This window comes from Stigmatopora argus, chromosome 9 (genome assembly GCF_051989625.1).
Source record: "Stigmatopora argus isolate UIUO_Sarg chromosome 9, RoL_Sarg_1.0, whole genome shotgun sequence".
NCBI lineage: Eukaryota > Metazoa > Chordata > Actinopteri > Syngnathiformes > Syngnathidae > Stigmatopora > Stigmatopora argus.
The window spans coordinates 1,801,456-1,824,393 of record NC_135395.1 but is presented as its reverse complement, the minus strand read 5'-3'; the positions used below and the strand labels follow the sequence as shown (position 1 = coordinate 1,824,393).

At 39.9% G+C, this 22,938-nt stretch overlaps 2 protein-coding genes across 4 annotated transcripts; both read right to left on the bottom strand.

Moving 5' to 3' along the window:
* Positions 1 to 191: 191 nt before the first annotated feature.
* Positions 192 to 5,144, bottom strand: LOC144081991 (ribose-phosphate pyrophosphokinase 1-like). 2 transcript variants are annotated; one of them, XM_077608667.1, is made up of 7 exons: positions 4,759 to 5,144; positions 3,740 to 3,929; positions 2,646 to 2,744; positions 2,312 to 2,436; positions 2,051 to 2,224; positions 1,627 to 1,786; positions 192 to 1,427 (listed from the first exon to the last, which is right to left on the bottom strand). In XM_077608667.1, exons 1-7 carry the CDS (start codon positions 4,878 to 4,880, stop codon positions 1,335 to 1,337), a joined length of 963 nt encoding a protein of 320 aa, XP_077464793.1. In that variant the 5' UTR covers positions 4,881 to 5,144; the 3' UTR covers positions 192 to 1,334. The 2 variants fall into 2 exon arrangements, with proteins under 2 accessions (XP_077464793.1, XP_077464794.1); XM_077608668.1 differs by having other exon boundaries at positions 3,746 to 3,929; positions 4,759 to 5,143.
* A 1,932-nt stretch (positions 5,145 to 7,076) lies between these two features.
* LOC144081988 (FERM and PDZ domain-containing protein 3-like) lies at positions 7,077 to 21,275 on the bottom strand. Of its 2 annotated transcripts, XM_077608657.1 has the most exons (13): positions 21,212 to 21,275; positions 20,849 to 20,894; positions 20,406 to 20,510; positions 18,300 to 18,407; positions 16,837 to 16,968; positions 16,351 to 16,470; positions 15,744 to 15,880; positions 14,861 to 14,987; positions 14,450 to 14,539; positions 14,151 to 14,330; positions 13,911 to 14,046; positions 12,439 to 13,326; positions 7,077 to 11,868 (listed from the first exon to the last, which is right to left on the bottom strand). In XM_077608657.1, exons 4-13 carry the CDS (start codon positions 18,402 to 18,404, stop codon positions 9,080 to 9,082), a joined length of 4,704 nt encoding a protein of 1,567 aa, XP_077464783.1. In that variant the 5' UTR covers positions 18,405 to 18,407; positions 20,406 to 20,510; positions 20,849 to 20,894; positions 21,212 to 21,275; the 3' UTR covers positions 7,077 to 9,079. The 2 variants fall into 2 exon arrangements, with proteins under 2 accessions (XP_077464783.1, XP_077464785.1); XM_077608659.1 differs by lacking the exon at positions 12,439 to 13,326 and having other exon boundaries at positions 21,212 to 21,274.
* Positions 21,276 to 22,938: the final 1,663 nt, after the last annotated feature.

Sequence of the window (22,938 nt, the reverse complement as noted above, 5' to 3'; positions counted from 1 at the left end):
TTATTGGTTGTCAGTGAGAGCAGTAGGTGTCCAATCCATTACAAGTGCGAGGGTAGGCAGTAGATGTATACATTTGTTCATATGCTGCCTCCATTGGTTGCAATAAACATCCCTCAAACTGGGACTGGCTGTAAATGCTCATAAAAATTATAATTCAGGCATGAGAGCATAAATTACAAAGAACTCAGACAAATATTCAATATTGTTTTTATTAAAATGTAACTAAATGTGGACATAAATCAATGCAGTAACCAAAAGAAATCAGGGGAAAAGAAAATGGCATGACATGAACAATCCAGGAAATTAAATACCATCATTATGAAAAACAAATAATGGCCAAGGTGAACATTGGACAAACTCCTCACATTATTCACTACATGTTTTGTCCCTTTGGCATGTCTGTGCTTCATAAATGACTAAAAATGGGAACCTCTATTCAGTTTTATTAAAAAAGGACCCGAATAAATGGTACCTACTCAAGTAAACAGTATAGTTTGAAATTATGATACAAAATCCCCCACTCCCCCCAAAAATAATAGTGAGGGGAAAAAGATGACTTACTGAACTGGCGCATCTCTACAAATTTGAGGATTATAGTAAACTTAATTTTATATAGTAGTTTACTTTGGACAATTTAGAGTGTATACCTATTTAACATGAGGCAGATTTGAATACAACTAATTGTGATTGTTTTTCTGTGTAACATTATACATCATTGTTACGACTAATTGAGGGTTTTTAAATTTAGTTATAAAAAAAGGAAATATTTGTGTTGCAGTTATTATATTTTTTGAATTCAACTATTGACTTAAACATTTACCACATTACTCCAATTTATTGAGATGCACCATTACGTGTACCATTTCCACCCGCAGAGATCCCAAGCTAAAGCAACATATTCCAAGTATAACTTTGGTGGGCAAACCCATCTCAACTGAAGGTCTTCTCTGTTCCAAATGTTGGGGCGCCTCACATCTAACTGCGCTACAGCTGCACAATAGATTAGTTCACTCAATAAATATGGTCTATGTGGTGCTCCATTTGTGAGAAATAATGTGCAGGTAAGGAGATTTCATGTAACAGACAGGATAGTTCGTTCCATCCCTTGTAAAAGGGAACTTTTGTAACAGTTGCGTTTGGGTCGGGGGCCCTAACTTCGGTGGCGGTATGATTGGGGGTGCGGATGGTCGTTTGTCTCTCTGTGTGCTCTACGACCAGTCTAGGGTGTAGTCTGCCGTTCACCTGAAGACAGCTGGGTTAGGCTCCAGCAACCCTTTCGAGGATGGGTGGTATGGAACATGAATAAAATAAAATAAAAAAAAGTGTGTACACCATTACAAGGGGACGTGGCTAAATAGGTATGACACTGATTCGCCATTGTGGGTTCTACGGATGGCCTCTGCGAGGATCATGGAGATGTCGATAACCTGGTAAATAAGAAAAAAGGTCATTCAGTGGGGGCTTACTGATTAGCATATCAAATGCCCTGCATTTAAATGGAGACTTTTCTAAAGTCAGCCAAAATCTGTTTGGCTTTGGTGGTGGGAAATTAATACTTCAAATGTGGACAAAACAGAAAAAAAACTGAACCATACAATTGGGTTCAATAAACAAACTAATATTTACCTGTATTTTGGGACAATGCCTAATTTTCTCCTCCTGGGGTATTGTATTAGTGACCACAACAGCTTCAAAGCAGGCATTATTGATGCGAGAAATGGCAGGGCCGGAGAAGATGCCATGGGTCAGGATGGCGTACACTTTTGTGGCACCAGCAGATATCAACCTATAACGAGAGGAAAGAAAAGAAAAAAGAAAACAAAAGAAAAAAAACCAAACGGTGGTCAGGGGCTCTTATAACATTGTTTGATATTCAGTATATCCTACATCTAAATACCTATGCCAATGATTATCACAGAAAATGGTGATGCAACAAGTCAGAAAACCAATTCAGGATACAACTATTAAAAATAAAACTTTTGTATTTTATGAAGTTCAGTCAAACACGGCCCAGAGCGAAATGTATTGTCATCATGCAAAAAAGGCTTACTTGTCGGCAGCATGACAGATAGTCCCACAGGTGTCTGCCATGTCATCTACGAGGATGGCAACTCGAGCCGTCACATCCCCGACGAGTACCATGCGGTCAACCTCGTTGGCCTTTTTCCGCTCTTTATGGATGAGCGCAAAGTCCACATTTAACCTGTCAGCTATGGAGGTGACCCTGCAAAAAGAAAATATTACCTCCATGTTAAATTCTATCACCTAAGATCCAAGTTTCCACTTCAGCACATGTTAAAATGAAGCTCACCTTTTTGCTCCACCAGCATCTGGTGAGACAATGGTGCAGTTCTTCCACTCGGGTATGTTTTCTCTAATCCACTTTAACACAGCGGGCTCTGCATAGAGGTTGTCTACCGGTATGTCGAAGAATCCCTGAAAGACACCAGCTATGTACGGAGTCTGTACTGTGCTAAAAAAAAGACTCAAACTGGCCAATTGTGACTATGTTCTAAGAAAGCCATGTATCTAATGGTTAAGACAATAATTCCAACTGTATTAAAAGGTGGTTAACCTGGAAAAATATACTGTCCTGCTTGGAATCAGTTTGGAAAAGACCCAAATTGCCCTGCGTAAGTGATCACCTGTATTTGTGAGGCATGCAAGTCCATCGTGATGATGTGGTCAGCACCTGACACGGACAGCATGTTGGCCACCAACTTGGCAGAGATGGGAGCCCGGCTCTGCAACCAAAATAGATCTGTTAAGTGACGAGGAAAAAGACGACTGCCGAGCATGATCTGAAGCTAATAATAACAGTGACCTGAGAATTTAGCATGTTATCCTGAAACCTCATAAGGCTTGAATTATGATGTATTTTTCTTAAACGTTTTATTTACAAAGTTGCAGCCCAGAGACCAATGGCAAGACAATGTTTTACCACTTTTTACTCCATGATCTGGACTGGCCATGAATGAGTTAAGATAATGATAACTTCAGAATAGGTATTCACTGTAATACATAACCACTGTCCCTGAAAGGGTTCACTATCTCATTGACAATGAAAAATTTCCTTTCCATTCAATAAAGCAAGGGAAGATTTACCATCATCATTAAAACCAGTGACAAGCAAACATATGAGCATGCGAAATATGTGCACCCAAAGAGGGCAAAACAAGACAAGCAGTGTCCCCCCAAAAAATTGACATCATTTGAAAAACGCACACTAATGTTAGGTTATACTTATCAGATATTTTTTTAACGGATCTTACAAAGATTGCAAAATGCTCAATGTGTGCACTTTGTGACAAGCACATTTGCTTTTCTTTAGTTTTCCACTTTGTGTTTTTATTAGTGTTGCATCAATACTAGTGCCATGTCGATACCGATACAAGTGAACTCTTTGGTATTGAGGAGCACTAAAAAATAGCGTGCTGATACTGCGTAATATGTATTTCTCGTGATCTAGTGCCATAAAAAGTAAACAAAAAAGCAGCTGATGTCAAATATTTGATGGTACACAATGGTGGCGTAAGCACTTGTTGATTATTTTTTACACAACACAAAATAAAGACATCAATCTGAAATTAGCCTGCAAACAAAGCAGATGAATGGGAGAAAACCAGCAGGAAACAAACCCAAATGCAGCGTTGCGTTCATGGACATGGCCAGTGGCTTTCATCATGACGTCGGAGGGCAAACAGCATGAGGGGAAAAAAATTAGACAGATGTCCCTCACCCCCACCTTGTCCTTCTTGTCCTGGCGGGCGTACGGAAAGCAAGGGATGACGGCGGTGACTCTGGAAGCGGATGCTATCTTGCAGGCGTTGATCATGATGAGCAGCTCCATCAAATTATCATTGATCTCCCCACAGCCGCTCTGGACGATGTAGACATCCTCTCCTCGTACGCTCTCGCCTATTTCCACACTGTAAGGGGATTTGCAGAGGTGACAAGAGAAACATCACTTAGCAGCAGAAAGCTAAGCAAACACACTAACAGGAGACAGAATAAACAATCCGTAAGCATCACATGTTCGGAGTTCAACTGGAGGGAGCGCAATTATTTGCTATGGTGACCAATTTCAGCCTGTAAAGGATATTCTTGATAGTCATCTTCAGTAGGGATGTCCTCGATCCAATATCGGTCTCCAGTACGTTATTTTCAGAAGAAGGCACGAAAAATAAAAAGTTTACACTACTAAAACAAAGTTTGCAGAACGAAAAGTAAAAGTCCAGAGACTGCAAAAATAAAGAACATTTCAAATAAAAAAGCTAATATATTTAACTATGTAATTTGGTGACAATATTATTTTGCTGTATAGATGTTTTGAAAACAAAAAAATAAAAACAGATATCCCCCAAAAGGCCAAAAAGACATTTGAATGTACTGTCCCCCCCTAAATACATTTCCGATGTATCAGATCGGGACTTTCTATCAGCAGATCTTCAAAATCGATTCACATTAAAAAAAATGTGATCGGAACAATAATACTAGCAGGCCAAAAGTGCCTTAGCAAAACGTTACTACTAAGACAGTCGTTCATTTATCGATTTGCACTCTCACAAGTCAAGACAGATCCCACTAGTACCAAAAAAATGAATATAAAAGAAATCGAATATATCCTAAAGCACGAATAATTGCAGGAGTGAGAATAAGCAAAGCTCATCTCAACAAACGCGCGGCAATAGCATGCATTGTCGCAGTTAGCTAGCAAGTTGTAAATAGAATAAAGAACAACAGCGACGATGAACTCACCATGTTTCTTGATTGCTAAATTTCTTAGTGACAACCTTTCCAAGCTCGAGACCGAGGCGATCTGCTATCTTTTGAGAGAGATCTGGGTGAGAGCTACCGCTGAATATTTTAATATTTGGCATGTTGTTGCGTTCCAGGGCGACGAGACGTCTACGCAGGCACGGCAACAGCTTCGATGTCGGGGCAGGGGTGATATAAACAAATGATCTAATAGAAATTAGCAACAGTTGTCCGGCTACCCTTAACCCACGAGTAGCTAGCCACCTCTAGGCCAACACATCACGCGTGACTCTTGTCTCTTCTTTCCGAGCCGCGCGCACGCTTTCACTCATGGCTGCTAGGGATGACGTCACACCGGACAAGAATCATCAGCAAATGCGGCGTTCAAGAACACTCGGACATTTAATATTCTACTCAAATAAGTCATGTCATATTTGCGTGTGTTTGGCTGGACAATTAGAAAAAAATATTAAATCATCACTGCAGTTTTGCTGGACAGTTTTTTTTCTCAATTTTGTGCAATTATTGTGGCTTAAGAAATTCTTACAACTCAAGTGATGTTATCCCTGGGTCCGTTTATAATAGTGGCCATCTGGTGGAAAACACCTGTTTTTTTAGATTTGTTTAAATTGCACGCACTTGCGGTAAAATGCCAAAGGAGCAACAACATCCAAACTTCCAAAGAAAACATTACAGGTAAGCTGCATGCTGTACAGTATTTATATTTATGCAATCGGTACTATAAACAGTGTTCTATTTGTTAGAAGCAAGCAATCAAGCAAATTATAATTAAACCACTGGGATCAGGAGCAATTGTTTGGCTGCACATGTGCATTCCTATCGTCAACCATTAATTCATTCATTGACCGCGATTGATTTTGTTAGATAAATCAATTGTGTTAAAAAAGGCTATGTTTGCATGGATCACACAATTGATTTTGTTAGATAAATCAATTTTTTTTTTTTTTTTTAAAGAAGACTATTTTTGCATGGATCTCACAGTAGATTTGTTACATTACCACTTACAAGACTCAAACCCAGCACCACCCAATAAAAATGGATTGGACGTCTATCGCTGTCAATGGTAGTGGAAGAGTCCAGTATTTACTAGAATTATCTAGACATTCAAGTCATGTCTGCCAAGAGAGGTGGAACAGAAGATGGCTCACAAAACAGTTGTAAATTCATGGACAGAAGAAAATCAATATCTTAACCCTCTCTACAGGAAAATGGCCTCACTATATTTCTGACTCTGACCCAATTGAGATTATGTGGAATGAGTTTAACAGTGATTCAGCGCAACCACCCGAAGAAATTTGCTGAAGAGTAATAATAACAATAATAATAACAATAATAAAAATAAAAAGGAATGGTCTAATCTGAGCAACAGCAAATGTTTGAGTTTATTGCTCAGTTGTTGAAGGTGCCTTAAACATGTACAAAATCCAAAATTTCACATTTTCCCCACATCCTGCACTGTTGATGTTTACAATCTGGGGCCAGGATACATATGGTATTATTTGAAGAAGACCAAGTGTGCCTTTCCCTAGATCTTCACAATACTTTATTGGGATGCCTCGACAGTTAAGCACTTAGCCATTAACATGAGTTGAAAGCTGTTTCTTGAGTGGTTCAATCTCTGGAGATTCAACCATTTGGTACAAAGTATGATTTGCAGAAGGGCCCTCAAAAACAATTACCATATCACATCTAACTTAGCTGTTGAAATATCTTGAAATAATCTTGAAATCTTTGCTCACTCGCCTATTCCCTTCTTGGTGGGGGTTGCATGTTTCACCTCTTTTTACCTTATTGTTCTTTTTGTACTCTGTCTTTCTCTCAGATTCAAAAAAAACCACACTTCTGGGTTAAAATTAAAGGCCCTATAAAGTAATTTGTTTTATAAAATTCCAGTTTTGTACCGATACAATTTTCTTTGGGCTCCCTATAGCAATTCTAACAACCATCTGTGTGGGACAGGCCATGCCAATATGGTACCGATACCACTTCTTTTTTCCTTTTAATACTAAATTAGGGCGAATGATTGGAAACTAGATCTCGTACAGTATATATTGCATAGCATCGGCCCAGTATTTTGTAGTTCACCCTGAAACTGATGTAATTTATTGCTTGTGTAGCAACCAGTTCAAGGTATACCCTGCCTCCTGCCTATTGTCAACTTGGATTTCCTCCAGCACCCCTGCGATTGCTGTAAGGAGAAGCGATACAGAGAACAAATTAATATGTGATTTGTTTCAGTAAACAGTCAGTGTGAGACATATTTGCCATGAAATGTGTTTTCCAAGTAACATGAGGAGTTTATTGGATGCCATTTATTTCTCTTAAAACATAACATGATTTAACACAGATGAAAGACCACAGTGGCCAACACTGATTGTAAAATAAGACAAGAATGAATGGGAGCACATAAAAACAACAACAAAGCAATGAATTCCACCATGGAGGCCTTTTCGAGGAAATGACACAGACAGAGTAAAAATAATGATGTTCATCAAAGTGCCTGGATCTTTGTTTGATATGTTTTGTATTTATAAAAATACCAACTTTAACATTGCATGCTTGTAATTGCCTAAAGTCTTTAAAATGTGGTTTTCTATTTTGCTTTAGTTGTAACACTAATAGTATGGTCTCCTTCTACATTTTGTTTTATATAAAATAAAAAGCTAAATCTTATATTGCAAAAGCCTTTATCGTTATCTTCTAATATTTACATTTAGAAAGCAGTTGCCATAGAATCTATTTTTACATATTGCCACAGTTTATTTTTCACTTTCAAATTAAAAAATCTCCAATAAAAAAACAGTTCCTTAAAGGAAGAGCAATGAAATAAAATCGCAAAATTTGTTATTAAAAACGCCGCAACGATGAATGAAAACACCAGCATTGATATTCTTAATATGCCCATAAATATTAATGGATACACAGGCAAAGTCATTTAAATGAATGGATATTTGTCGAATGTTGAGTTTATACAACAAGTTCATTCGCTTACTGTAATAATATGCTGAACACTGACATTTTCCCAGCGTAATTTATGCCAATTTCAGAGCTCGTTAATTAATTTGTGATAACGAAGGTGGGACACAAAGAAGATTTCAGACACTGGGCAGATGTGTTAGTTTTATTAAAATACATAGAAAACTACTTTGTGTGTTTCTTATATACTTCCTAGAATGCACAATGTACAACAGCACACAGAAAGCAAGTTATTACGGTGCCTGACAACCTAATGTAATGGAATTCTATGAAAGCGCAAAGTTAATGTAAAATGTATGCATACTCAAATCTTTAAATAAAAGAGGGAATGAAAAAACGCGGAATTACACAATAGTTCAACTTGAGTTCTAAATTCAGAAGCTGTGCAAAGTTCTAATTTTCCTCTTATTCCATTGATTGTAGATGGGTATATTTAAACTATCATAATTTACAGTATGCTGTGATTTTGCACAATTGCTAGAAATATTGTTTTAATTGAGCCTGAATAGCCATTTACATTGAATGGACTCATTACATGTGTAGTGAGTTGCAAGTGGGATTATGAAGCACAATGGTTTACAATACACGTGGAGGAAGTAAAGCGAGGGTACCCCTTCTCAATAGGATGTTATTTTACAGGGGGGTCTCTGCTACATAATAACCCATTGAAACTCTGAGAATTCCAACTGGTATGACAAAGTTTAAGATGATGCACTTGGCTTTGGGCATTTTTCAATATGTTCTGTCGCGTCGTAAAATATAATTCCATCGTAGCCAACAGAATGGTGAAATTGTCATTGCAACATTTATATCTCCACGCACCAATATAATACCATTTAATCCACCATTGCTTAAAACTATACACTCTACAGCAAGTAGCTACTTGACAAAATCTCTTTTTTTTACTTCCCGAGCATATATATCTTTAATCATATTTAAAGTTCTGTTAAATTCTTTCTTCTTAAATAGATCCATCATCTTTTTTTCCACAAAATGTTATTACTTTCTAAATAGACACAACTCAAATGTACACTACATATAAAATATTGTCCTATATTGACCGATTTTGTTCCGATACTATACTGATGACGTGATTAGCCCTGTTTCACTATTCTACTCATTTGTGCATTAGTTTTGTGTAGCTTTACATTTCAGAGCAATATCCACATGGCTACCTTGGGGCCTGTAAACATGTGATGGAACAGCCTCATTGCAATCATCGTTGCTGAGTATCCATTTGCACATTCAGTAAAAATGTAAACAGTGGATGAATAAATAATGCGTTTGTATTAGATTTGATCATAGTCCCGCCAAATAGTCATCTTTATTTGGCAGGAGGAACTTTGATGGGTCGAGTGAGCGAGGTCATGTTATGCGTGTCGGAGGACACTTGTGGGCTAACTGTTTTTGTCGGGAGGCTGCTTGAATGTCCCATCGACTCTTCTGCTGCGCGAAGGAGCAATGTGTAGTTAATAGCTACTTCCTCGACTTTTCTTAACAGCTGTTGTCTTTGAGTCTCTGTGCGAACCCCCCTGACCAATTTGATGAAGGTCTGAGTTAAATCGCACAGCACTTGAAAGCTGGCCGTGACAACAGCCAGCATACAAGTGGGGCTTTTTTCCACGCTGGCCACTCGCCGACAGGATGCCCTGAATTCTTTGAACCTCACTGCCAGCTCCTGCTTGTACTCTGCAATCCGTGAGGGCTGAAGACGAATCTCACCCTCGGCTTGCGGGCTGTTAGCGCACTGCCGCAGGATGGCGAGTAACTCGTTAGCATCCAACTGGGCGTTTAGGAAGCCATCGGGCAAGCTGAAAGATTTCCCCTGCAGAGCCTCAACCCGGGCCAGGCTGCCCTCCAGTGTGCCGCAAGCTCTTAAGTCAATCTCTTGTGCCTGTGTCTCTTTCTCTATGTCTTCCTCTCCACTGCAGTCTTCTGCACTTAGAACTTGCAGGGTTTTGCTGACAACAGGAAATGTGCTTGAGTCCAGCTCCATGCCTGGAAGAACCTGAAGGGGAATCGAGTATGACAATTCATCCTTCTCACTGCTCTCATCTGTTTCCTCGCACTTCCGGTAGCAGAAACAAAAAGAACAACATCGATCCCTATCCTCACTGTCTTCGCTGGGTAATGTCAGCAGCACCTCCCCACTCACATCTTTACTTTCAGTCAGTAACGCATTGCCTTGGATATAAAATACACCCTTTTTCCCTTTTCCTTCTGCCAGAAGAGACTGTGTATGAACTGGCTCCACCGGGGTTGGCAACCTTAATCCCGTCGCTCGAACTCGCTCCATCTCTTTCTCAAGACTCTTTGTTTTGGGCTTTACCTCTGCATAAACAGGTGTATTAGTATTGTTATCCAGCTCTCCGATGCTGTATCGCCTTTGGAGTTTCTTATTTTGTGGTGATTCCACATAGTTTGTTTGTGAGGTACACGGGAGCAAGCAGGTGCCCTGTTCTCCCCTCGGCTCCCTCGACTCAAGGCTGATGGAACGGATTCGCGCAGTCTTCACTTCTAAGTTCTGAGATGGCCTTGCAGCACCTTCACTGTTAGGTGCTTTAGAGACTGTCGGAGGGGTCTTTGTCGTAGTTCTCTCCCTGCCTCTATTTTGTGTTTCGGTCGTAGAGCCCACTGGTGTATCGGGAAGTCTCATGCCCCTGCACATTCGCTTACAGTCACAACTGCGTCGCTGTTCCCTTGAGATACCCGGTGCTTTTAGGACAGGACTGGTGCGTAGTTGGCAGGCGCAAGGAGTCCCAGAAGGTACAGGTGAGGATCCTTGAGGCAAAAACTCCCCCTGCGAGGACTTTGGTTTCAGCAGCTCCTCTAAGAACTCCAGCTCATACTGGCGTACCTTTTGCAGCTGAGCCCTTCGCTCATCTGTTTCCCTTCTCATTCTTGCTGGGAATGTCGCTGAAAGTAAATTTCTAATGCTCATAAAAGGGGCAGTGCGCTGGGATTTCCCCTTTACACTGCACAATTTCTTTGAATCATTTGCTGCTAGAGTAGATACTCTCTCTAAAGAAGGATTCTGTGTTTTATCTTCTAAGTTAGGCAATGATTTTATGGAACATATCTGTGATTCGGAATGGGATTTACCCAGGGCCCCATCAAGCTTGTTCTCAGCTCCTTCTTTTCTTTCCAGGGGCAAATGAGGGGGGTACTTGGTTTCTACTGTTGTACTAGGTTTTGCCAAACTACATTCTTTTCCTATTCTTCCAGTATTTTCTTTGCTGCTAGCCATAAAGAGGCCTTTAGCTCGAAGACGCTCATCATCTGTGGGAGATGATGTTTGAAACATCACTACCTTTTGAACCTGTGGATCTTGAATTCTTAACTGGATCCCAAGTTCCTGTTGCATTGGGCACGTGCAGAACAGATCATCCACTGGTAGAAATTCTGTTGAGCTTGAAGGCTTCACGGTCTCTCTAGAGGCAGTCTCGGCATCTTGGCACATATGATTTTGTGGAATCTTGGCTGAGACAGTTCTGTCTTTGGGTAAGAGAACAGATAAGGCTTTGTCTATATTCATATGCGTTGTTGATTTTTCTTTTACACCATTGACAAGATTTAGCCTCTGTGTCTCCCCTGAAGCATTGGATAACTGTGGCTCTTTGGAAACTGAAACTGATGGGGGAATATCAGGCGCTTTAACTTCTTCGGGTGTTTCAGCTTGGGGATCAGGTATGCTTGCTTTGGTAGAAGCAAGGTTTGCTTTAACCTCTTTTGTCTGTTCACTCGGAATGGTATCTTGATTGCCTCTCTGCTCTGTCACCACACCGACTGTTCCAGAATCTTGACTTGGACTGACTTTAAATGGAATAGTCTTACTTAGGATTACTTGCTTCGGTGGAAATCCGGCGCGGATCTGACCCAGAGAAAAGGCCCCTGTACCTATCGTCTTTGCTGTGCAGCCAGGGATAGCCAAGGGAAAATCACGGCGGCAAATGCGGCTTTCCTTGTTGATATGGTGTGCTAGCAGGTAGGCTTGGTTTTGATTTTGCTTCATTGCTGAGACCATCTCAGAAACATCGGTCAGTTCAGAGGAATTAGTTTCATGGCCCGAATCCAACGATGATTCTGGTGTAATGGCTGCCAGGACAATAAGGCCTGAGGAATAAGACACAAAATACCATTAAGAGGATGGTCTGAAACCAAGGGAGAACATGCATTGAGATAGAGTTCCTATTAACAATGCTTCATATTATAAATGCAGACAAGTTGTTCATGAACTCTCTTTAGTATTTGCTTTTGTTCCTCTGAGTGATCACTGCATTATAGGGCTTTCTTGGCTCAGCAAGAGAATTATAATTTATTTTCTTGCCGTGCCATTTGCTTGATAGATCTGTCAAGAAAAGCCATCATTCTTAGTGGAATGCAGTAATCAGTTGGTTGACTTTTACAAGGTGCTGTTTTGTCATCAGTGGCATCTTATATTTATTTTTTTAACACTTTTGTCTCATCTCAATTCTACTCTCATTATGACGATCCGTTATTCAAATGTACATATTTGTTTAAGTATCATATTGAATTACAGTTGATTTGTGATTAATGATGTTATAGGAGACTTGTTTGCCATTTCACTGTAGCCAAAACAAATTCTACACTGAAAATATTTAGTAGTATGATAATCATGTATTACTGAGGTGTGGACTATATAGTATGACTGAGGTTGTCGACCTGCAGTCTGTGTTGGCTGCTGATGATGATGTGGGTAGTCCTCAGAAGCTGCCAAAGCCTCTAAAGCCTGTAAGGTGGATACCAAAGCATCGTCAAGTTCCTGTGCATGATCTCGGACTGTTCTCGTGGCCACATTATCAATAAGCGTCACAGGTACATCCTCCTTAACATGGTGTTTCACAGTGGTGGCATCTGTCTTGGCGATGGTAGTTTTTCTCCTTCTCTTTGAGTCATCTTCATCTGAGCTGTTATCTCTGAAGCCAGGTGGTGGCGCAGCAATTGCAGGTTGTGGTGGTTGCAGCTTTTCTCCTCCATTGGGTGGCTCTTCCTCCTCCTCCTCGTCTTCTTCATTCCCAGGGGGCGGCAGAGCTGTGAGATCAACGCCACCCCCGTTTCTGGAAGCGCAACCACTCGAGCAAGTTTTGCCCATTTTTCGACCGCTGTTCACTGTTGGGGACAAATCGTCGGTCCTGTGCCTGTCTTTGCAGGACTCACAGTAATACTGTTGTGTTTTCCCAGTTTGAGCCAATGTTTGGGCACGGATTCTAAATCCGGGGTCCTCGACTGGTGGACTCACTGTTACCATTACTACATCTTCTTTACTTTGCTGCGTGGGATCTGACTTGGTGCGAGGGCGCTCTGGGGCCTCCTGGGAAATAAAGTTCTCATTGATGTCAAGTTCAGCTTCTGAGTGTGCTTGAAGCTCCTGAAACTGTTGTTCTTGAAGGTGGAAATGGCACAGACCTAGATGCTGAGACTCTGCAGATGCTAAGGCCCTTGAAGACCCTGACTCCCTTTGCAAGTTTTCTCTCTCGTCCCCTCTCCGCCCTCCACATGGTAAGCCGGTTGCCCCAGAACGTGGGTGTGAATGGTGGGAGCTTCTGTAATCTGGGGATAGAATCGTCAGAGCAGTGAAGAGTTTGAGGCGTTCAAAAATGACTTTGATTCATGACGTTCCAGATGGGAAAGCAAAGGCGGTCAGCTAATGGTCTCATGGGGAATATTTGTTATTTCAGCAATGGATGTTAAAAGTTTGCTTTTTTCTGAGTTTTGACAGTTAGGGGTTGGGTGGAATGCGATGGTATGATGGTCCATTTTGTATGCAAACTACTGGTAGACAGCATATGGCAGTGGATTTGTTCATGCTCCAACAAATGTTTGTGATCACAGCAAAAGGTTGCACATTTGAATTTTGTAATATCATGCTTGGACTTTTTGTAAAAAAGAATGAGCTTCTCATTCTGATGAGCAAAAATGAAGACAGACAAGATGTTGCCATGGGATGTTTATTTAGCTTTTGCTTGTTGAAACCTGAAGCCAACACATCTGATTTACATCAACCATTATACTTTTTTCTGACATAGTACTAAGTTGGATGTGAAGCATTGTGAAGGTTTTAGATAATGAATTCTTTTGTTGCAACATTTAAATTTGCATTTAATTGCTTTAGACGAGGAAGGCTTTCAAGATACCTGTCTTAGTCAGATGAGGCTGACCGGAGATTCTGAAGTAGATGTTTCTTTTTGGGTCTACAAACAGTTTGAAGTAGCCAGAGATGAGACATGCAAAGTTACTGGCATCTGGCCATTCCATGAGTAGCACCAAGGGCTGCACGGGGTTGCCAGAAAAAAAAAGTCAAACATCTTTGAGGGCAGTGTCATGGTATTTAATACCTTCTTAAAAGATTACTAGGGTAAAGGTGTGTATAATACCTTGCCCTCATGGATTGACACCTCCACACGCGCTACCCCTTGGCTTTCTCGATAGAGCTGGATCTTTGATATCCTAGTGAACTCAGTCAGAACTGTTGTCAGGTTGTTCTTCAGATCAATCACATGGCTGATGCCATGTCGAGGGCCCACCAGTAGTGTTGTGGCTGATTGTTTTTCATCCTATAGATAAACCAAGCATTTAGCAGGTACTTTCTATAAAATTTCAAAATGTTTCAAAGATTAAATATACATCCCTGTGGTATTTATGTTATTTTTTGTAAAGAATCAAAATGCACTACCAGTCCAACTGTGTTGAACAGTATTCCTCCAAAAGGTGGGAGGTCATTGAGGACACGCAAGTATTGTAGCTTTCCTTGGAGAGGTGGGACCTGTCATGTGAGATAAAAACATGGTAAATCCTGATTGCAACATACTACATGTCCTTATGGTGGCGCTGTTGCGCCACAGGTTTTGATAGATAATGCCACATTAACAACACAAGCTCCATCAAAGCTCCAGCCCTGACTTGTATTAGAGTCATAGGAAGCCCAACATAAGCTACAGTAGGTTTTTGTTTTTGCATTTGCAATGATGTGTGAAGAGGTGCTACGAAGTCATATAACTGCTAAAAACAATAATGACATTTGAGGTTTGGAAGTTTGAACACTTGGGGTGAAAGAGCAAGGCTTAGAGTCTATAAGTTGTAGCACCTTGTTTCCTGATGGTGGCGGATGCTGATAGGTCTTCAACAATTGTGACAGAATCTTGCAAACATTCTTCTCCTTGACTGTTGGGAGCAGAGTAAGCGGAAGAAAAGGCTCGAGTCCCCATTCTTTTCTGTGTCAGAGAAAAAGTGTTAAGAGAACGCAAGATAAATAAAGAGAATTGAATGGCCACGCAGTCTGAGGAAAGCCAGATGTCAAAGAGTCACACAGGCTACCTTATGTCCTCCATTGTCACTGTCATTTATTACAAGCACAGCGGATGATTGCACAAGGCTAATTATTTGCTAGGTTGAGGTTTTAAAGAATAAATTAAGGAACTAATGGTGAAAGTGATGGCTTGCACAGGGAAATGAATGCCATTTGTTCAAGAACACAGCTTGGCCCATTAAACATTTCACATTTGGAATAGAAGTTTGCCCTCATGTTAAGCTGTTGCCCGATCAATCTTGTGTTCACTAGATTTTTACTAAATCTGTTTATTATGCAGTAGTAACACTTTCAAAGTGAAGGGGGTTAGTACTTTTGATTGGTACATTTATCCCCTGAAGTAAAACAAATAATTTTGGAATAAATAACAACAAACTGTAAAGCTAAATACCTTTGCAGTGTTGTATTGTTCGGTATGCTTTGTTCATGAATCATGTTGGTTCTACCGCTAATGTTCAGTGAGATTTAGAGACACTTTCTTGCTATTCCTCAAAATTTTAAGCAACATTCCAAATTCTGTTTCGATTTTCATCACTTTTCCATCCCAATAGTGAAGAGGATGGAACAAAAACACAAGTACTACAATGTTTTAGTCATTTGATCAGTTTTGTATTTGTGTGTGTGTGTGTGTGTGTGTGTGTGTGTGTATGTGTGAACTTACTCGACGTGTTTGAGAGAGATTTTCTGATTGGGCCTTGCTGAGGATACAGTGATGTAGATATGCAGAGCGGCCAATCTTAACGTTATGTCAGATTTCCAGTCAATGCCAAAGCGCTCCTTGATAACATCATTGCGATTCTGTGAGGACATGAAATGTTATTCTTTGAACTTTACTAATTACAAAGACCGCCATTAAACACTGAGACCCGTATCTGCACTTTGCCATTAGTTAAAGTGCTCCGGCTAATTGCTTAGACTTCAAAAATTGACAATCATGTTAGATCTACTGTACAGGTAAATGCGATTATGATTGAATAAGGTGTGTGTAGTCTGACACTCCAGGGTAAATTTTAATGTGGAAATTCTAAAACCAGACAAAAAGACAAACCATATAATGCAGAGGTGTTGAATTCATTTGAGTCAAGTCTGTGATAGAAAATCCATATTACAATTGTCTTGTTTTTCAAAATCTGTAGTCCTGTGCCATTTTCTCTAGATGAATGGAAAAATGAACCCAATTGCCAATGAACCTTATAAAACTGCCTCTTCCTGTGGAATATAACTTGGCTTCTTGCCTTCTGCCAAATGGCTTTCACCCATTATCTCACCTGAATATAGAGGTATTCAAATGCTGCAGGATCCCGTCTGAGCAAGTCTGCTGGATCCTTGGGGAAGAAGCAAATGCGAAATAGACACTTCATTCCTTGGAAATAGGTTCTATGCACCACCTGCAGAGAGAAGTATATCTCTCAGTTTTCATAGTTGAATAGGGACAGCAACATTCAAAATGCATCATTAGTTTTGTGTAATCCGATAGTGGTGCCTCTAAAGTTGAGCATCCTACAAGTGGTGAGATTTGTATTTCAACTAAAAATATTGGGTAAAATATAAAAAATAAATGAAGAATCACATGTGAAGTCACATCAGATGACAGCATAATTCACGCCAATCTGTATGTTTTCCGGGAAATGTCATCCCAGGGCTATCATATGTACTTTGCGTTGCGGTACTTTGGATATTTCAGTTTAAGCCCTGTTCCTCAGTCAGATTTATTATTGTTTTATTATTACTATTTTAACAAATGCCATATTTACGTGGGTCAGGGGTTGGTTCTCCTGCAGCAGAAGCAACTTTTGACTCTGGTCAAGACCGCCTGCTTCCAGCACCAAGGCAAAGTGCTCAATGTAACGCAGTGAGAGGCGGTCCTGCAGGGAAGAGATCACATCCTGGATGGAGAGTGATTAGACAGAAAAATATTTTCACAGTGGGAAAACCACAACAAATGCATTGATGAATTGAGGCAATTTCCACCCTAGATTCATGTTGTTTTTATTCAGACCACTTTATCATAGTGATGGGTGCTTTCTTATCCTATACCTCAGTGTCATATTTGTCATTTTGAGCTATGGATCGCTTCCATATATATTCTCTATTCTGCACAGTTAGTACTTACTGAATAATGGAGGTTTGAGGTCAAACTTTTGCTCTTAAACAGATTGGCGGAGTGTTAGTTTTATGGACACAAGCTCTCGCAGCACTGACATGTTACTGCAATTAGTGTCTCGCTTTCGGTTTGAGGTATTCTAATCGTGAGCAATTACTGTTTTTTAAAAGCAACGACGTGAAGTTTTAGTGTAGGAACTTGTAGGATTTGGGTTATATATGCCAAGAATGCCATCCATCCAATCCACTGCGACACAGACTGTCGATGATTTGCGAACTAGAATGTTGCAAGGTAGCTTCCCTTGACAGACATGCTAATGTGTGTGCATTTGTGCATACTGGTGAGCCTTTGATTTAATCTGCAGTTTTTTTTATTGATCCACCTCTCCCTATTAAGTTGAAATTCCATTTAATTATGCTGACAAGGGACAGTTCCCATTTCTCCTTTAATGTAAAAGCCATTTCTTTCCTCTCCTTTTTTCTCAAGCTACGAGCAGTCATGAAATCTAATAGAGCCGATTTAATGAGTCGTTCAGAGATGTCAGATTCTTGCGGAACGGCACAGCTTCTGACTCAGTTCCTTTATTGGTTGAGGCGTTTGATCAGATTTGAGAAACTTTTACTTTTGTGACGTCTCAAAACTCGAGCCTTTCCTGTGGTCAGCAAGGGTGACGAATGGTTTCAATTATACAAAATACTATTATTTTTTTGCTATAACAACATCATGTAATTTTATCCTATAGACCAGAAATGGAAATTTAAATGGAAATTACATTACATATACACGGTTGCCAATTGTTTCCTAGAAAAACGGAATCGCCCTGTATTGTAATATTTTAAACAAAAGGGTTCAAATATGCAGTTTTAAATTAAGCATCAGATATTTCCTTTTTTTTCCCTAGTGGTAATTTAGAAATAAAACTTGTATTAACAATACATTGATATGTATCTAATTAATTCAGGTTTGAATCAAGTAATTAAAAAAAATCCTTAACTCAGGCTAAAAATGAATTAAAGGGTGACCTTTATCTGGACGGTTCTGTCTACCAATGAGGTGTCCCTTTTATTTTTAGGAAGCTGGCAACCTTAGTTACATACCTGTAGTTGTACTTACCCTCACAGTTGTACGGCTATCAAAGGTAAAGGACTTGATTTGTCCATTCTCCAAAAACACCTTGAGAACATTCGGAATGAGTAGTAAGGAGTCGTCCTTCAGCATTGTCTAAAAGAGATGGTAGGAGAGAACGATGGTGGCTTGATGTTGACTGTGTTCAATTCAATTCAATTTATTGGCAAGAAAAAGCACAAGGCTAAGGGCCTTGCAACCCGTCAGTGCGGAATTCAGCATTGTTTCTAATGCTTAGAAAATTGCACGTTAAGATAGAAGACTTGTGTGAGAGGAGGCACAGAGGGCGAGCCAAGGTTTCTAGCTTTACTCAAAGCACCTTTGAAAAAACGGTATGAAATGCTTCTTCCTAAAAGGTGATTGGCATCCTGCCTCTGTCTCCTCTTTCATCCCATAACGCATGTGGCTTTTCAAAGTATGAGTCATTCAGTAATTATTTTTTTGTAAATGTTTGATAGACATTTTCTTTAAATGGCGGAAGGCTGGCTGCAGCAAAAGAAATGTTAAATTTACAGCCATTTCATAACCTCCTGTTTTGTTTTGTAAGAGGAAAATCCGATTTTAATACATAACAGCTAATTCAACAATGTATCTGACATAGCAATCTGTGTCCACAACAGATGCTGTCTATTTTGGGTAAATGTAACTATTCAGTTGGCTTTAGCTATTTTTTTTTCTGGGCATCTTTTGATTCTAATCTATAGTTCGCAAGAATCTGTCTGTCTTTCCAGAAAAAACTTCAGGAATTCAAGGAAGAATTTTTTTAAGTGTCATTGGATATAGGACTGGATTTCTGCTTTATTTATATATAAGCAGGACGGACCCCACACATGTCAAGGAATTGATGAAAATTTATGTAATTAGGTAATTAAACTTAGGTATTAAATTTGGTGCCAATCAATTTTTTGTCCATGTCATGCCTTTCTACGTAGATTTTAATGAGAATAATGCAATAATAGGACCGCAGAATTCAATGGAGACATTTTCTGCTAATACAGTTAGTTAGTGGTAGATAAGAGTGTGACAGAATAATGGCACCACAAAGATTCTCCTCCTTTTTTCCTTTGTCAACACTGAGCTTGAACTTTTCAATAGCAGTTTGTGTTCATCAGTGGTGGCAGGGATTAAGTCACAAATGTCTTTGGTGGTTGCAATAATTATAGAAACTTCCTTCCAGGTTGTGTAGTTTCAGATCAAAATGAGTCGCTTCCCAAGTGAGGCAAAAAATTAGTTAAGGAGGACAGATGCAGAAAATCTATTTTTTATTGACAATAATGGTGTCAAGGTGTAATTAGGAAAACAGTGACATTTGCTCAATGCTGGTCTCATCAGGCAGGGCACCCTCCTCAAAATCAGCTGTAATTAAAGTTCGAGTACCCTGTCCAACAAGCTAATAAGAAATCATTTGGTTCCAAGGGACGAGAAACGCATTTGTGCCCTATTTAAAAAGTTTATCAAGCTTTAGATATATTCAAAGGGGGAAGTCTGGAGCCCTGATTTGTTTAGATATTTCTTGGGGCAAAAACTAAAACTCACTATTCCCACTCTCAATATATATCGCGATATGGTGTTACTGAGTCACACTTTAGTAACAACTATAGGAGTGGTTCATTATAATATAATAGCAATCTACACATTCCAGAGCTAGGCCACATTTCTGAAATTATAGCATAGAGTCAAAACGACAGCCAATAAACTCTGGAAGTTATTGTGCTCATTCCATTTTATTTCGCTTGAGTGATGGGGCGGTCATTTAGCACTGAAACAACGAGAGAATATTCATCATTTTTGATGCATAATACCAACAGTGTAACAATGCTTGTCTCACTGCATTCACTCTGTGACCAATGGCAACAAGATGTGTGCAGTCTAGGTTGATTTGGAACTTATGGTTGTCCATCTCAGAATTTTAAAATGCCTAAATGCACGGTTATACTCCTCAGGCTAAAGCTTTATTTTCACGCACACCCACAGTTAGTACAGAGTGGATTGAGAGAGGGTATTTGCAAATCAAACAAAAGAATCCAGCTATGAATGGTAGAGGGAAAGAGTAACAATAGGTGATGCCAATCACAAGTCAGAAATTCTACTTACTGAGTCTGGATCACTGATGGAAACTTGCTCTGAAAAGCGCACTTTTGGCGGATTAGTCCGCAAACGGGCCTTTTTGGCTGCACTTATGAAGGCAGATTTAGGTGACTGTAGATAAATAAAAAGAACAATTACAGTTACAAAAGAATGTGCTACTAAAATGCCAAAAGCCAAGTACAAAAAAACATGGAGGCCCTTTTGAGTCACTCACAACAGTGGTAAGTTGAATCTAATCGCATCTGCATTTTAACTTAATTACTCTACTAACTGGAAAAAGTGCACTTTATTTATTTGGTGAATTAAATTGAATTTAATGAATGACCTGGAATATTTGAGAAAGGGTTTCCAGAAGAGAAAACACTCTAATAATTAGGTGCCAACTGTGTGGGCATGCATGTTAAGACAAGCATGAAAAGAAATGATGAACACCAAGTACTTCTACACACCTGATGAGGCTGCAGCACAGTGAGAACAATAATGTCTTTGCAGCGTCTACGGGGAGAAAACAGAGCGGAGTGTGTTAGATAATGCCATGTGGAGCACAACGTTTGGAGCGCTTTGCCACTTTCTAGCTGCCATTTCCTCTCTGTCCTTCAGCAATGAAAGGACTGACTCATCCACCATTTTGTGTTCATGCGGTCACATATAAATCACGGCAGGAGACATTCTGTTCCTTTTGGACCAGCCGCTTTAAAAAAAAATATATATATATTTTTTTCTTCCCCCTTTTACTTTTCACTTGGCCCCTCATTTGGTCCCCTGGACCGAAATTATCCAACCCTGCCTCCCGGGACAGTAAAGGATGCTACCTTACAAGGTCTATGACTCTCTCTCGGGGCGCGTCGCTCACCGTCTCCTCGTTAATGGCCAAGATCTGATCTCCGGGGAGAAGCTTACCAAAGGAAGGTCCGTCTGCAGAGAGATGGCAAGAAACAAACAGCGTACAATGTCAACCACTTGGAATCGTTGGCTTATTTGTTTCTACTTACCAGCAGAGACGGAGCGTACGATGACGGGCCTCTGGCTTCCTGCAACGAAGCCGAAGCCTTGACTAGGGTGCCGCTGGATGGTGACTTGTCTAGCTGTGGCAGGACTTAGGGTACCACTGTCCATACCATCTTGGCTCTCCTCTAACATTGCAGAGCTAAGCAGGCGTAAAACGTGCAGACAATTAGGGGCATCCGATATTTATAGAAGTTGTAACACATCATTTTAAGGGTGTGTAGAAATTTTAACAGAGTAAATGAAGCTTGTCATTGCCCTCATCTCTTTCTGTGTTAAAATCCAAACCTAGTCATGTTGCTCTTTAGTTTCACAAAGAAGAAAACCATCATCAAATTTAACAGTTTTATGTGTCAATCAATACTTGTGCTCATCCCTGAGAAAGAGCTATAGGCTGGAATGAGAATAATCTCAAAACAATACCATGTTAGGAGTCAACAAGAATGACTGAAAATTAGCAATCTTGTAATTGTTGGCTTTCAAATCACTGGCATAATTTGTTTGATCTTTTGAACACAACATACTAATTTTAACTGGGCTCAGAACAGCAGTGGGGTGCTTGAACAGCTGTGTTTTGGGGTCCTGGCCAGGAATCAAATGAACAACAGCTGCATGGAAGGCAGCAGTATGTCCCACTATGCCAATTCTGCATCTATCTGATTTCATCAATATAATGGAACCTGACTGCTCGCTTCTGAAAAAAATCTGTATCATTATTTTTATTTCAACATCTTTCCATTTTTGGACCTCTATGGACATTTCCCTGTAATGTGTAGTGGGTTTGCTTTAAAAACAGTAATGATTGAAACATAAGTGAATACCTGTCACATCCATATGTGTGTCCATCCTGGACCTCGGCCATCCCCTGAGAGGAGGGAGCAGCATGGGACAGGTTTGCGCAGCAAAGGCCACACTTCTTTTCAAAGTCATTCACCTGTGCATAAACCATAAAAAAGAAAATAAACATTGCATCTCTTACTTCAATTGAGCCTTCCTCCTGTTTGTTGAAACTGCAGCTTGTTAGAGGATTTATAAATTTAGCGTGAAAGTGCATGTGCGGTATGCAAATGCGTCTGTAAATCACATTATACGGGACGACACAAGGTTAGAGTGAAAATGTAAAGATGTTCCTTTGATATATTTGATAGAAGAATCTGATGCAAGAGACTTGCCTTTAAAGCAAGCTTTCATCAAGGACACAAGACAAGAGAATGCAAGTATTTACCACAGAATCAGTCGATATTTCATTTTTGCCACTGGTGTGAACTACGCATTTCCTTTTACAGATGCCTGCGTGGGTGGAAGTAAGAGCGATATTAAAGTTAAGTCTATGGCATGAAAATGTCACATAGTGAACATTTTAGCATCAGACCTGAAGAGATGAAACCAGCGGTGACATTAATGCTTTTGATAGAGATGGGAGAAAGAACATGTCAAGACTGCTCAGAGTTATTATGCATGGATGCAAAAGAAAATGCTTTTGTGAGTGCCACAAGCCGAAAACAAACTCTCGCTAACTGTAGGCTGAGTCATT